Below are 14,849 nucleotides of genomic sequence, written 5' to 3' on the forward strand. Positions count from 1 at the left end.
TTTTCATATATCATTTATGTTTCCTTTTTTCTAAAACAATCAGGCATTTCCCTAAATGATATTTTGCTTGATGCTAATTAAATGCTGATTATGATAACTTTTCCTTTAATGTTAAATATAACCTTGTATATATGAAAATAGCTTTAATTTCTTCAGTTTTGTGAAGTTTTGTACCTTTTGTACCAAAGGTCCCTTGTGTTCCCTCTTCTAGAGATTAGCATATTTCAAAACTGAGGAATGTATTGTGAGTAAATTAGTTTTCAAAAAATACTATTCTAATATTGCATCATATATTACTCCTTTCATAGATTGCCAAATTACTCCTCTCTTTAGGGGCATATTTGGCTTGTTTCCAGGTTTTTATTGTTATAAAAGTAGTACCCTATGAATATTTTTTTATAAATTGCCTTTTTTTTTGCCTTTCTGATTAATTCCTTGAGATATAATCCCCAAAATGGAATTACTGAGTCAGGGGATAGAAGTGGTTTTATAAGACATTCATTACCTACCACCAAATTGCTCTCTAGAAAAAGTGAAAAGATTTATAAGTGCACCAGAAGTTACTAGGTATACCTGGTTGAAATGATTTTAATTTACATTTCTTTAATTCTTATTTGAGGCTATACGTATTCTATGTGATATACTTTCTATATTTTCTTCTGTTTAAATAATTTGTTCCTTATCTTAGTCCATTTATCAAATTTAATTTTGGTATTTATCTTACATGTTTATGTCTATTCTTTATACATTTTGGATATTAAGTTTTTATTTCTTATATTGTTACTTTCTTCTTTGTGATTTATTATTTTGGGGCAAGTTTTATATTATTGTGTAAGTTTTAAATATATATTTAAACATAAGTGAGTCTTCAAATATCATTTGAGTTGAATGACTTAATGTTTGACATTATGAAAGGTAAATACTATGTTCTTTTACAAAATATCCTTTGATTCCACTCAGTCAGAATACTGAACCTGAAAGGAGTATTGCTCTAATTCATTGTGGCAATTGTGTTTTTCCAAATATTAGCTAAAATTACTTCAGATTGCAAGAGTTTTATTATGTATTTTTGAAGTATGGTGGTGATTAGAGAGAGAAATTTAGAAATAGTTCACAATACACAAGTGAGGAACTCTTATTTTAAAGGTTGACTGACCTCTCTCCCTTTAATCATATGTTGATTTTTTTTCTTCTTCTTTCACCATAGGCTATGGTTGCTTGTTATCCAGGCAATGGAACAGGTTATGTGCGACATGTTGATAATCCAAATGGAGATGGAAGATGTGTCACGTGTATATATTATCTTAATAAAGACTGGGATGCCAAGGTATGCAACTTGATTCTAAGTCTTAATACATTTCTCTCAGAAACATAGGTATTTAGACTAGATCCTAATCAAGATTCTTAAGCTATAATCATATATATATATATATATAATTATATAATTATAATCATATATATACATATATCATAAGTTTATTTTTATCATAGAAATTGGCACACTTCACACAATGATCCTTTTTATTCTCAGTAGATATAAAAGAAACTCAATAGCCAGTTTTCATCCAAAATTAAATAACTTTCCCCAGAAGTTACCTTATGAGAACCATTTTTATAAATTCTTGGGGCTTTCCGAAAGAAACAAAAGTATATTAAATACATATGTGATTTTTAGGGCTATTGTTTCTATTCTTCTTGCTTGGATTTTATTTTTTGTTTTAAAAGTTATTTGTCATGTCTACCTCTGTTTTACAGACATAAGCTTTTTTGGAAGAATGGGAGGAGACAGGTTACCTTTTTATATTTTAACATTTATAATTTGGCAATGCATAGTCAGTCTCATAAAGATAGTCTTAATGTATTTGTTTTCCTTAAAGATTTAAAAAAAACATTCTGTTTAAATATTGATCTTGCTTTTCACTTAAATTTAAATGTTTAAACAACTCTCTTTGTGACTTTACCAGAAGTTGGAGGAAGTGGTTATTTCTTAGCAGAGAACTTCTAAGAAGGCAAGTAGTTCACTTAGTAGTTTTAAAAACAAAAAACACTATTCCAAAAGACTTAAATATTTTTATGACTTTAAAATATTTTTATTTTTATTAAATTTAATATTTTGCCATTACATGTAAAAAAAATTTTACAACTCTGTTTTTAAAATCAAATTCCAAATTCTCTCCCTCCTTCCCACCTCTCTCCCTTTCTTGAGAAGGCAAGCGATTTGATACTGATTATACATGGGAAGTCATCCAAAACATTTCTATGTTAGCCATATTGCAAAAGAAAACAAAAACAAAATAAGCCAATAAAAATGAAATTTTTAAAAAAAAAAGGAATCCTAAGTTTACATTCAGAGTTCATCATTTTCCTTAAAATATTACTGTTAACTATGTACGTGTCTCCTGGTTCTGCTCACTTCATTTGGTATCAATTCCTTTAAGATTTCACATATTTTTCCTGACACTGATCCTGTTTGTTAGTTCCTTTATCTCAGTAGTATTCTATTACAATCCTATACCACAGCTTGTTCAGCCATTCCCCAATTGATGGGCATACCCTCAATTTCCAGTTCTTTGTCTCCACATAATAGAACAAAATAGCAAAAATAAATATTTTTGCATAATTAGGTCGTTTTCCCTCTTCTTTGATCTTCTTGGTGTTGGTGGGTCAAAGGGTATGTACAGTTTTATAGTCCTTGGGGCGTAGTTCCAATTCTACAGACCAGTTGGACTATTTTACAATTCCATTAATAGTGTGTTAGTGTTCCAATTTTCCCATATCCCCTCTAGCATGAATCATTTTCCTTTTATTTTAGCTAATCTGATAGGTGTGAGGTAATATCTCAGAGTTGTTTTAATTTGCATTTCTCTAATTAGTTGTGATTTAACATTTTTTCATGTGACCACTGATACCTTTGATTTCTTCTGACAATTGTCTGTTCATATCCTTTGACTATCAACTGAGAAATGACTTTTATTGTCATAAATTTGACTATTTCCCAATATGTTTGAGAAATGAGACTCTTATCAGAGAAAATTACTACAATTATTTCCCCCAGTTTCTAGTTTCCTTTTAATTTTGGTTCATTAATTTTGTTTGTGCAAAAAAACCCTTTCATGTAATTTCATGTAAGCATAATAATTTCTCTTGTTTTTTGGTAATTCTATCTTTTGTTTAGTTATAAACTCTGTTTATCCATAGATCTGACAAGTATGCTTCTCCATGCTCCTCTAATTTACTTAGGACCTCACCCTTTAAGTCTTAGTCATTTATCCATTTTGACCCTATCTTGGCATATGATGTGAGATGTTGGTCTATGCCTTGTTTCTGCCCAAACTGCTTTTCATTTTTCCCAGCAAGTTTTACCATCTTTTAAAAAAAAAAAGAAAGAAAGAAAACTTAACCTGCCAGTATAGGAAGGAAGAAAGGAAACAAGCATTTATTATTAAGCATCCGCCCTCAGCTCTATCAGGTAGGTACTATTACTGTCCCCTTTTACATGGAGGAAATGAGTCAGGCCCAGGTTAGTGACATGTCCAGTATCACCCAATTAGTTAGTGTCTGATGTTGGATTTGAACTCGGATACACCTGACTCCAGGCTGCTTCAAATACAAGTGTATACATATACATATACAGTAGAAAATCCTATTCTTATAGGTATTTCAAAGCTGTGATGGAGCATAGTCATGGTAGTCTAGAAATCTTTGTTAAAAAAACTAGTTGAAAAAAAATTTTTTTTCTAAATATATAGTAAAAATATATAGTATATATATATATAGTAAAAAATAGGTAATTTCATTGCTGGAAGAATTTTGATGTTTTGTGTCACCTTTTAATATTTCTGTAATGATTTTCGGAATGATCTTCTGAGTTTGGGGAAATAAGTACATTTCCCAGAGTCTAAGGGTTAAAACAAATTACCAGGAATTCATTTAAAATTTGAAGATTCTAGCTTACTAGCTTATTTGTTTTGTACTAAAGAAGCAGATTGAATTATATTATTATAATTAATAGATGGCAAACTAGAACTATTCTTATTTGGCTCTTAAGGGAAGATTTTTTGAGCATGGGAACAGTGTGGCCTAGTCGGTGCCTTAGACAGATTATTAGGGCAGTTGTATAGAGAATAGATATAGTGTATTTTATTCCAGTGTATTCCAGTAAACCTGGGCATTTTTCAAGAAGCAGGGAGAACTAATTAGGGGACTATTAAAATAGTTGCGCTGAGAAATGACATGGATTGAAGCTAGGGTAATGGCTATATAAATGGAAAGAGAGGGGGTGTGTGAGAGATATGTTGTAGAAAAACAACCTACAGAATTTGACATCTGGGAGATACGGAAGAGGGAATGTTAAGGTTATAAACCTGGGTGCCTAGAAAACTGGTATATTCTGGTGCCATCATCAGATATCAGGAAGTTTGGAGGAAGGATGGGATTTTGAAGGCAGTTGAGTTCTGTATTGGGTCCACATTGAGGTTGAGATGTTAAGACTTTCAGGTAAAGATGTCTTATCAGTCAGAGATGTGACAGTGGAATTTAGGGGAAAAAAATTACAGTTTGATGTATAGAAGGCTTAGAGCCAGTATTCATATCCTTGGGAATGGATGAGATCATCATGGAAAAAAAATGTAGAGAAAAGACAGAAGGGCTGGAGAGGAGGAATGGCAGATATAAGATGAAGAAGACAGAAGTAGCCTTTGAACTGTGCAGAAGACAGAACTGAACCTTGGGAAATACCTTTACTTAGGGGATAATGACCCAGCAAAGGAATCTGAGAAGCAATCAAATAGATAGGAGAATGAAAAGATTGCCATATTATGCATGCCAAATTAGGGAGAGGGAAGAAGTGGAAGGCAGAAAGGTGAGACAAAAGTGATTGCTGACAGCTTCAGAAAATACAAAGCTATCTAGGCAAGTGAAACCTGAGTGTAAGTTAATGGATTTAACAGTTAAAAATGCTAACTGTGGCAAGAATGGGCAGTAATTTGGTTCAGTGAATAGAGGACTGGACCTAGAGTCAGATAGTCTCCTAAGTTCAGCTGGTCTGACCTTGGGCAAGTCACTTAGCCTTGTTTGTCCCAGTTTTTCATCTGGAAAAGGAAGTGGCAAACTACTCCAGCTCTTTGCCAAGAGAACCCCAAATGGGATTGCAAAGTCAGACATGACTGAAATAATTGAACAACAACACGGAGAGCATAGTTTCTGAGAAATGTGGGATTGGAAATGATGTTTACAAGGAATTGAAAAGTTGAGTAGGTGGTAAGAAAAAAACTAAATATAAATACTAGAATTTGGGAAAGAGAGGATATAACAGCTTGAAGGAAAGGCAAGCTTAAATTTTTTTTTTAAGGTCTAGAGAAACCTTGGGTTTATGTGTAACCAGTGAAGAAGGACCCTGTATATAGGAGGAGATTGAAAAGGATGGAGAAGGAAAAGTTAATCAAAGGGGGCAAGCTCATGGTAGAGAGAGAGAGAAGGGTTCAAAGGAGAAAGACCACCTCTTTAGACTATAACAAAGAAGTTAACAGATGAAGATGTGGAGCTCTTTTGAGAGTATGGACTACAAGGAGATGGAGATCATGGTGGAAAACTGGTTGACATGCTTGTATGATTTTTTCCACAGCAAAGGAGCAGAATGTGAAAGGCAGATAGTGGGAGTGACCTTAGGGTTAAAAAAAGCAAGAAATTTAATATTATCTCTCATTAAGAGTGTAGTTGGAGTAATGCTCAAAGCAGTATAATAATAGGATCTTGTGCTGGAAGAGACCTCCAAGGACATGTAGTCTTATCTAATTATACAGTTGAGAAAACTGAAGTCCGAAGAAATTAAATGACTTGTCACATAGGTAGTAAGCTTCAGAGGTGGAATAGGTTCTTTGACTTATCTTGTATATATCTTGTATGTACATTTTTTTGCATGTTGTTGTTCTCATTATGCTGGGAAATTCCTCAATGACAGGGAATGTTTTTGCCTTTCTTTGTAACCTCAATATTTAGCACAGTATCTGCCTTGAATGCTTCTTGCCTAGACTCTTGACCCCAGAGGCATGCCTTTTCCACTTAGTAGGGACTTAAAGAGTATATGAAATGAACTAATTAATCATAGGATCAAGATAGGAAGATAGGAAAGGGAGGGCAGAGCAGAAAGTGATAGACTTGGAGAACATGAAGAGTTTGGAATTTAAGTGAAGTGAGTGAAGAGGGAGAGATGCAAGAGAATGTGCCATCTTGTGGTGCTGGCCCCACAAGTGACTTACAAATAGTAATGACTTAAATTCTTACTGTATTGAAGCTAATACAAATATGTATAAAAAGAGTAATTTTCCAGAGAGAGATCTCTACAGTTTGAGAACTCCTTGAATGATTCCTGTTAAAATAAAACTTCTTGGTTCTTGTTTAGATCAGAGTCACTCAGTCTTGTAGCCACTTGTAGCTTTTGGACTGTGCAGAAGATATACAACCTGTGAGGATTTTAAAAACAATTACTGCCAATGTTGACTTAATTTAATTATGGTGAATATTTTTTCCTAGGTAAGTGGAGGTATTCTTCGAATTTTTCCAGAAGGCAAAGCCCAGTTTGCTGACATTGAACCCAAATTTGATAGACTGCTCTTTTTCTGGTCTGACCGACGCAACCCTCATGAAGTGCAACCAGCATTTGCTACAAGGTAGTATTCCTTTTAAGAAAGCTATGGCATAGGATTTAAAAAACTTCCTTTGGAGGGGGGAATAATGAAGCCACCTTATGGATGACTTAAAGTAATTTTTTTCTTAGTATGCTACATAGTTGTTGTGGACTTTCTTAAATAGAGGCAATTTTGTGTACATTCTATTACTTTCACACAAATTTTGTAGTTAAATTTTTCTTCAGTATCCTTTGCTTCAGTTTATATATGTGTGTGTGTGTGTGTGTGTGTGTGTGTATATATATGCTCATTTACTCATTAGTTCATTAAAGAAATTGATTAAGTAATAAAGAAATGAAGTTTGCAGTCTCTCCTGTCCTGCATCTCTATTCCCTGCCATAAAGTTTCCTTAAATATATGGCAGGTCCCCAAGTCTCCTTGTATTTCATCTACTGACTGGTGGATCCTTTCTGCTTGGGTGGAAGAGTAGAATAAGGAAGACATAGCAGTTAAAATGGGAAGATAAGAAAGAATGGTGAAAATTGAGAAAAAAAAGTAAAGATGGGGCTTGAAATAGGAAAAAACAGATTAGGCTGGAGAGGAGGAATGGCAGATGTGAAGGTGAGGAAGAAATCATAAAAATTGTGGGAATAATTTTAAAAATAAATCTCTGGGTATCTGCTGCATTCTATTCTGTTCCAGAAAATTTTTCTACTTTTCCTTTGGTAGTGCTCAGCAGTTCAGTCAGCATTTATTAAGCTCCCACATACGATGTGCTTTATTACCGTGTAAGATGCCAGTAATATAAATACAAAAATTAAACAACCTTCAAAGCACTTTAATCCAAAAGGGGAAATAGCATCTGTACATTTAAGTATATACAACATATGTATAGGAAAAAAATTAATGCAAAGTAATTTCAGGAAGAAAAGAAACATAGAGGAACTGGCAGCTGGAGTTGATGCAAGAGGTGGTGCTTGAATGAAGCTTTGGAAGAATGCTAGGGGACCTAACTAATGAAACATGCATGTCAGAAATGGAGAGCAGCCTATGCACAGTCAGATCAATTAGCATTTAATAAAAACTAGCTTATATTAAGTTCCTACATGGAGAAAAGCTTCATCCTGACTCATATCTGGCCACTGGACCCAGATAGTTCTGGAAGAGAAAGTGAGGTTGGTTAACTCAGCACAGCCTCCCCTCACTCAAATCCAGTTCATGTGCTTGTCTTGATATCACTTCCCTGATATCATGCTGTCTTTTTCAAGAATGAAGAACAAACAACAACAGGAAGAAGAGAGGTGTGGAATATCTGACTCTCATTTTGTAGATGAGAAAACTGAGACCTGAAAAGTAAAAATTTGATTACACGGGCTTACTAACCTTTACTTAGTAGTGGCAGATCCAAGCCAGAAACTCATATCTGACTCTTAGTTGTATGCTCTTGGCATCATTCCATAACTATCTCATCATATTTAAAGAGTTAAAATGTTGGCATCAAAAATTAATTTTGTAAAAGTGGCATTATTATAGGGAAAATTATTTCAATGGGAGTAACTATACTAAGAAAATAGTTTAGCCAACTTAAAATTAAAGGTAGCCTTAGAAGGTTATGAATCTTCTAATACCCCAGACTTTAATTTTTTTTGGTTTTTTTCATGCAACTTAAAAAATACAGTAAGATCACAGTACTAATAACAATAGAAATAATGAAAATAATATACAGGATTGACAATAATACCCAGCACAAGGCTTTACCCTCATACCTTGGCACTTCTTCTAGAAAGGTCTGAGACGTTTCTATCTTTCTTCTACCTACTTTCATTTCAGCTGTAAGAACCTTTGTTGTGTACCAAACACTTGGTTTCTTTAATACTAAATTTTGCAAGTGAGTGGGAGGGCTATGAACCATGTGTCATGGGAGTCAGAGAAAGACTTGGAAAAACACTATGATGTTGGGAAATAATGGTCTTTTTCAGCCTCTTTAGAAAGATAATGTATTCACACATTAAAAGGTAACTAAAAATATAAGGCAGTAGAATGATCATTAAATGAGTCATAAGGACAAATGTTGTAATAACACAGAACTAAAAGAGGCCATCTAGCCTCACTTCTGAGAGATGTTTTGGATGGTCAGAAAAGCCTCTCCAAAAGAGGTTGAATTTAAAATGCAACTTTAGATAAAGAAGATCCAAGGTTTAGCTGGAAGAGACCTTAAGGGTTATCCAACCTAATCTCCTCATTTCACAGATAAAGTCATTGAGGCCTAGAGAGGTTAAGTATCAGACAAGTATCCAAGGTCACACAGGTATTAAGTGGCAGAGCCACATTTTGAAACAAGTCCTTTAATTCCAATCCAGAGATCTTTCTACTGTGCCAGTAGACCATTGTGGTGTTTGATTAACAGCTAAAAGGAAGTAGAACAGCAAAGGGAGATTAATGGTTTGAGTAGAGGGTCAGGATGTGGTATAGTGGAAAGAACCCTGTCTCTGATATCTTTTAACCTGGGTTCAAATCCCTCCTCCAACATTTGGGGAATTCCCAGCTAGGAAGGTGATATGCCAAGGTCACAATAGTTTCCTCATTTGTAAAATGAGGAGGTGGGACTAAATGATTTTTTGGGATTCTGGAGCTTTCCCATGCTACCAAAGTCAGCCCATTGAATAGAAAAATCAATTCCAGGCATCCTTAGTAGTGTAGTGGAAAGAAGGACACTGAACTACTCAGGACTCAGAGTCTTAGGTCCTGGTCCCTCACTGTCTTGTTAGAGAAGTCATCCAAACTGTCAAGATGTTTCTTCAATAATTAAATGAAATAGTTGAATTAGATAATTTCTCCATTCTCTTCCAGCTTAGTAATTTTTCATTGTATCCTAGATTTGATTCTTCCAAAGTTCAAGGCCTACGTAGTCTATTTACCTTTTTAGTATTGTCTCATGCTCTTCACTCTATGTTCTTTATTTCACCCATGCTAGATTACTTATACTTTATATATGGTTCTTTATGTCATAATTCTCCTACCCATCCATTTAAAATTTCTATCCACCCTTTTTTAAGAGCAGAATGGTCAAACAGACATGCATGAATTAGATTAAAATGTAATTGGAAAATATAATAAAAAACAATTACTGTTAATATGTAGTTTTCTTGAGTCTATATGTGCCAGCAAGAATCCTGTGTATTGTTTAGTGTCCACTTTCCTACTTTTGAGGTTGTCACCACTGCTTTAGATAGCCTGGATAAACTAGCACTTACTTATGAAAACTTCCCCGTTCCCATCACTTTTCTTCTGCATCTTTCACACAATATGTTTTTATTTGACTATATTACTTAGAATGAATTTTTTATTATTATATGTCTCATATCCCTCTATTAATATGTTTCTTGAGAGTATAAACTATATCTTATCTAAATTTCAAATCTTTCCCCATAACCAGCACAGTGTTCTTTACTTAGTAGGCACTTAGTACATATTTACATGGGCTAATTCTGTAGCATTTATTAGTACTGATTCTCTCAGTTATTATTCTTTTCCCTTGATCAGTGGTTCAAAGCTACTTGATAGTCTCCTGAATTTTAAATAAGAAAATTGAGTTCAACATATACTAAATGTTTATTGTCTACAGGCATTGTGCTTTGAGCTGGGGATACAAAACTAAATAGTCCCTACTCTTCAGTGCTGATTTTGTATTTATCTTTCCAGTTTGTTACTTTTTATTTCTACATTGTATACCTTCTTTTGCAATATTTCCTAAATATAGTAAATTTTCCTACATTGTTGGTCATCTACAAGATGGCAAAATTTTTTGTTGAAAATCTTTTTCACACAATTTAAATCTAATTGATTGCTTGGGACCATCACCCATTGTTATACTGTGTTTCAATATAGTGATGGCCTTGTGAGTCACAAGGTATAGAGGCAGTTCATGCTAAATGCGCTTTTCCTTTTTTTATGATGTTTCTGAATTCTTCCTCATATATCATTTTAATAAATATCAGATTCAGTTTTCTTAACACAACTTTTCCCACCTCCCTTCACTCTAGTAATTTGCTTTTACTCTTGTGATCATTTAATTAATAATTAATGTTTACATGCCAGATAAAGCTTATTAAAATTATACCTTCAATAAGTGAGATTCTTAGGGATTTCTCCTATAAGTAAAATATATTCATGTTAATGGATTTAACAACATTTATTTTGGCTGTTCAGAGGGCTTTTTTGCTTACATCCCAATTCTTAGCTATGTTCCTGAATGAATTAAGTTGCTGTATAAATTTTTATTGTACTACTAATATTCCTAGATAAATATTAAAATAGTTATAGTAGAATTATATTTAAAATATAACATTACTGAGTTGGCATACTTCTCCCTCACTGCCTGTCCCCAGTCCTGCATTTGTAAATCGCTGCATAGTTTCATTTTATTTTGATATGCATTATCTCATTTGATTCTCACATTTTTCCTTCATTTAAATTTTTTTTCTAGGTACGCAATTACAGTGTGGTATTTTGATGCAGATGAGAGGGCACGAGCTAAAGTAAAATATCTAACAGGTAATAACTTTGGGTTTGTACTTAAAACTTAGCACTTTTCTTCTCAGTGATTTCCGAAAATAGACTGAATTGAAGCTGGGGAAAATTATTTGTTATTTTCCTGAAACTTTACATTCTCTCTTATTTAAAAGGAGAATTCTTATGTCTATAGCAATGAGGTCCTTTATTTAATCAGAATAGTCAGCATTTCAATTTAACTGTCATATTTTGTTGATTAATAATGTGTACAAAAAATCAATCATGAATAAATAACAGTTATGTTTCTTTTATGAAGATAGATTCTTGCAGCCCATTCCTAAGTTCTGGGTCAGTGATAACACACATGACCTCTTTGCTTGCTTGTGTGTATGTTAATGGATCACTTCACTCATAGAATACTCACAAAAGCCTACTCCTTGGTAGTATGAGAAATTACATCCTACCATTAACCTCCTGGTGATTTCCACACTGAGCAATATTTATCAATTCTGATCTTCTTTCCCCTTTTATATTTTACTCAGGCCATTAGTGGCAGATATTTAACTGTGAAGAAGATTTAACTAGTTTGCAGTCATTCAAAAAAGGCAGAAGTTAAGAGTCACTAAAATAGACTGGATTTTTTCCCCCCATAGGGTCATAGATTAAGAATTATAAGGGGGAACTTAGAAATCATTTGGTCATCCCCTCTCATTCATATCAGGAAACTGAGATCAAGAGAAATTACTTGCCAAGTCACATAGTAGGAGACAGAATTTTGACTTGAACTTAGGGCATCTGATTCCAAATCCAGGGTTTTTGACACTATAGAATCTTAAAGATTCAGTAATTGTTTTATCAGACCTGATTGTGATGGAGATAACATTCTGAAGGAATAATGGTTTTCAAAAGTTAATGATTGAAAAGTTAGGGTTTTCCAGTCATGTGACCGAAAAATTAAATGTAGAGAAATAATGTCCTAGAACCAGGTATAATCTTGGTTGCTTTTTTTTTTAACTGAGATGCTTTCTTTTTCCTCCCCCCCATAGGTGAAAAAGGCGTGAGGGTTGAACTTAATAAACCTTCTGATTCAATTGGGAAAGACGTTTTATAGAGTATTTGATCCAGCAACACAACCTACATTGATGCTGTTTATTAACTTGTGAATTTTAATAAATGGGATAAAGGAAAATAGACAACAAATCGGCATTTTAATACGGAAACCAAAACAACATTGTTGTGTTGCATCAAAAAGAAGATTTTGACTGCTGTGGCATTGTACTGTGTGACTGACTCCAAACCTGTGACTGCTTATTTGAAGAATATAAGCAATTAAAAATAACAAATACATCTGGACATAGAATAAGTGCCCTACATAAAATTTTTTCATCATTATATTTTACCAACCTATCATCCAGTTGAATCCAATTCATCTCTCCCTTTTTTATATAGTCAAATTTGAATTTGGGGTAATTTTTGTATGACCAGGTACAATTTATCAAAGTGAATTGAGTAAAAATTACAGTATTATTCTCCAAAATAGCATCAATCTATTTTTGTAAACCTCTTCATATTGTTATCCTTTGCCCTAAATGACCTAATTTAATGATAGTTGCCAGTAACTGAAGATAACTTTAATTTTCTTTACATTTAAAGTCAGAAAAGGAGCACTTTAATTACCAGCTAAAAATCGGATTCTTTTGTAGTCATATCTTAAACTAATTTGAATTCTTAAAGATTGCTACTGTATTTTTTTACTTTGTCCTTAATTAAATTTAACAGGAAAAAAATCACTATTCTACTTATCAGTTATTTTATTTTAGTTCATGTTTTACAAGTTAAATCCAGAGTGGGAAGGGCTTTATTTTTTAAGTTAAATTTTAACAATGATAATAATAATGATATTAATAATAATAAAGTGACTGGCACTGAGCTTGAGGCTATATCCAGGTTATTCTTGGCTTTGGGGACATAGCATCAAGTTCCTAAGATTAAAAAAAGGGCTTTCTTAGGTTTTTCAGATATACCTTGAAATTTCCTTTGTTTAAAAAGAAATGTCTCCATTCCTAAAACTTAAATTTATCCGTGTTCTCTTAAATGCCCCATCTGATCCACAGATAAGTAGCACCTTGATTCTGTTATATAGTATCAAGGGCAAATTATTTTTACATTGAGACTGAAATGCATCATTACAGGCTTAATGTGCAATGAATCTTCAGATTCTTGTTCTGTTGAAGCATTTCCCAAACATCACACTGGCCTTTGATCAGTACTCAAAAGATGTACATTAAGTAAGAAAGTTGAAATGCTTTGATTTTTTTATGTTTTGGTGTTCTTTTTTTACTTTTCAGAAAGAAAGGGAATATTATTAAATCAAACAGAGACCTCCCCTTCTGTTGTTTAAAGAATGAATTGGGATGGGTGTCTTGGACTTAGATGTTTTCCTGTGTTCATTAGCAAATTCCACAGGGCCGTATCCACTTATGAATGATGGGTATATATATATCCGCCCACTTAAGTTTTCTATCTCTGTCCTTGATTTCCTTTACCAAAACAATGTGAGTGTACAGAAATATTTCTGTATATATTTCAACTTATGACAATTTTAGCATCTGTATAGTTTGTATTCAATTAGAAACCTTTTCTATGGAAAGCTCAGTAATTTTTATTAAAAGATTGCTATTGTTCATGTAAAACATGAAAAAATTTAATTGTTTAGTGAAACTGACGGGGGGGTGGGGGTAAACATTCAGTATTGTGATCTCACTTAGGAGAATTTGAAGAAAGGATTCTAGCTTGTATTCAGAATTATTGTTGTTTTTACAAAATATGTTCCATTTTGTTCCTCTTCCCTCCCTTCTTTCTATAACTCTGTTCCCAACAACTCCACTGTAAGTGCCTCTGCCAGCCTAATCCAGGAGTGCAAGTTGTTTTTGCCATCTGGTTGGTCTGCAGTGCAGTGCATTGCATTAGGCCACAATTAAAAAGTGCTATTTTTTTTAGGCTTACCAGAAGTTATATTATTTTGATGGGAGGTATGTTTGAATTTTATTTTTAGCTCTATGTATAGAAAACGCCTTTAATTTGTGAGCCCCTCTGTGATTCAGATATATACTTCTGCAGTTATGCAAAGTACCAAATTCTAATCTCTGTGTAGTGCTTGCCAGACAGATTTAACACAATGGTGTGTTTTGTTTTTTAAAAGTCTGCTTCATCATTTTTATAAATCATTAGAAAAATATCAACAATTCAGGGCAACCATATTTTCACTATCTTAGAATTTCATAGTAGTAAGACAGTTAACTTGTCACCAGGTAGGACTTTAAAAAAAATTTTCATGGTCTGTTTGTGTTTAATCCTGGTTAAAGATAAAATTTCATAATGCTATTTTTATTCATGATATTAACCAGCTGTAAAACACAGACCTTTATAATAGGCAAAGAATTTCAGAACTCATTTACAAATTGCCTATACAGTCGTGTAATTTGAAAAGCAGTGTTTCATTATGAAAGAGCTCTCAAGTTGCTTGTAAAGCTAATCTAATTAAACAGATGTATAAAGGTTCTTGGAAAACTATATGGTGGTTTATTTTAAAAAGTCATTTTGTTGTTTTTAAAAGCCTGTGTCATACTGATGACTTTCTTGCCAGTGTACTTATTTGATAAAGTTGTTTATAGGTGTTTTTATTGCCCTGTTGCCCATTTGGACTTAGTC

The 14,849-nt window shown here is 33.3% G+C and overlaps 1 protein-coding gene across 1 annotated transcript in view; it reads left to right on the forward strand.

Annotated features, from left to right (window-relative positions):
• EGLN1 (egl-9 family hypoxia inducible factor 1) overlaps window positions 1-13,800 on the forward strand; it is a 65,855-nt gene extending 52,055 nt beyond the window's left edge. The window contains exons 2-5 of the mRNA XM_074223013.1: window positions 1,208-1,327; window positions 6,532-6,668; window positions 11,113-11,180; window positions 12,185-13,800. Of these exons, the coding sequence (XP_074079114.1) occupies window positions 1,208-1,327; window positions 6,532-6,668; window positions 11,113-11,180; window positions 12,185-12,249 (390 nt within the window). The 3' untranslated portion in view covers window positions 12,250-13,800. The remainder of the gene's footprint in view (window positions 1-1,207; window positions 1,328-6,531; window positions 6,669-11,112; window positions 11,181-12,184) is intronic.
• Window positions 13,801-14,849: the final 1,049 nt, after the last annotated feature.

This window comes from Macrotis lagotis, chromosome 2, assembly GCF_037893015.1.
Source record: "Macrotis lagotis isolate mMagLag1 chromosome 2, bilby.v1.9.chrom.fasta, whole genome shotgun sequence".
Classification (NCBI taxonomy): Eukaryota; Metazoa; Chordata; class Mammalia; order Peramelemorphia; family Peramelidae; genus Macrotis; species Macrotis lagotis.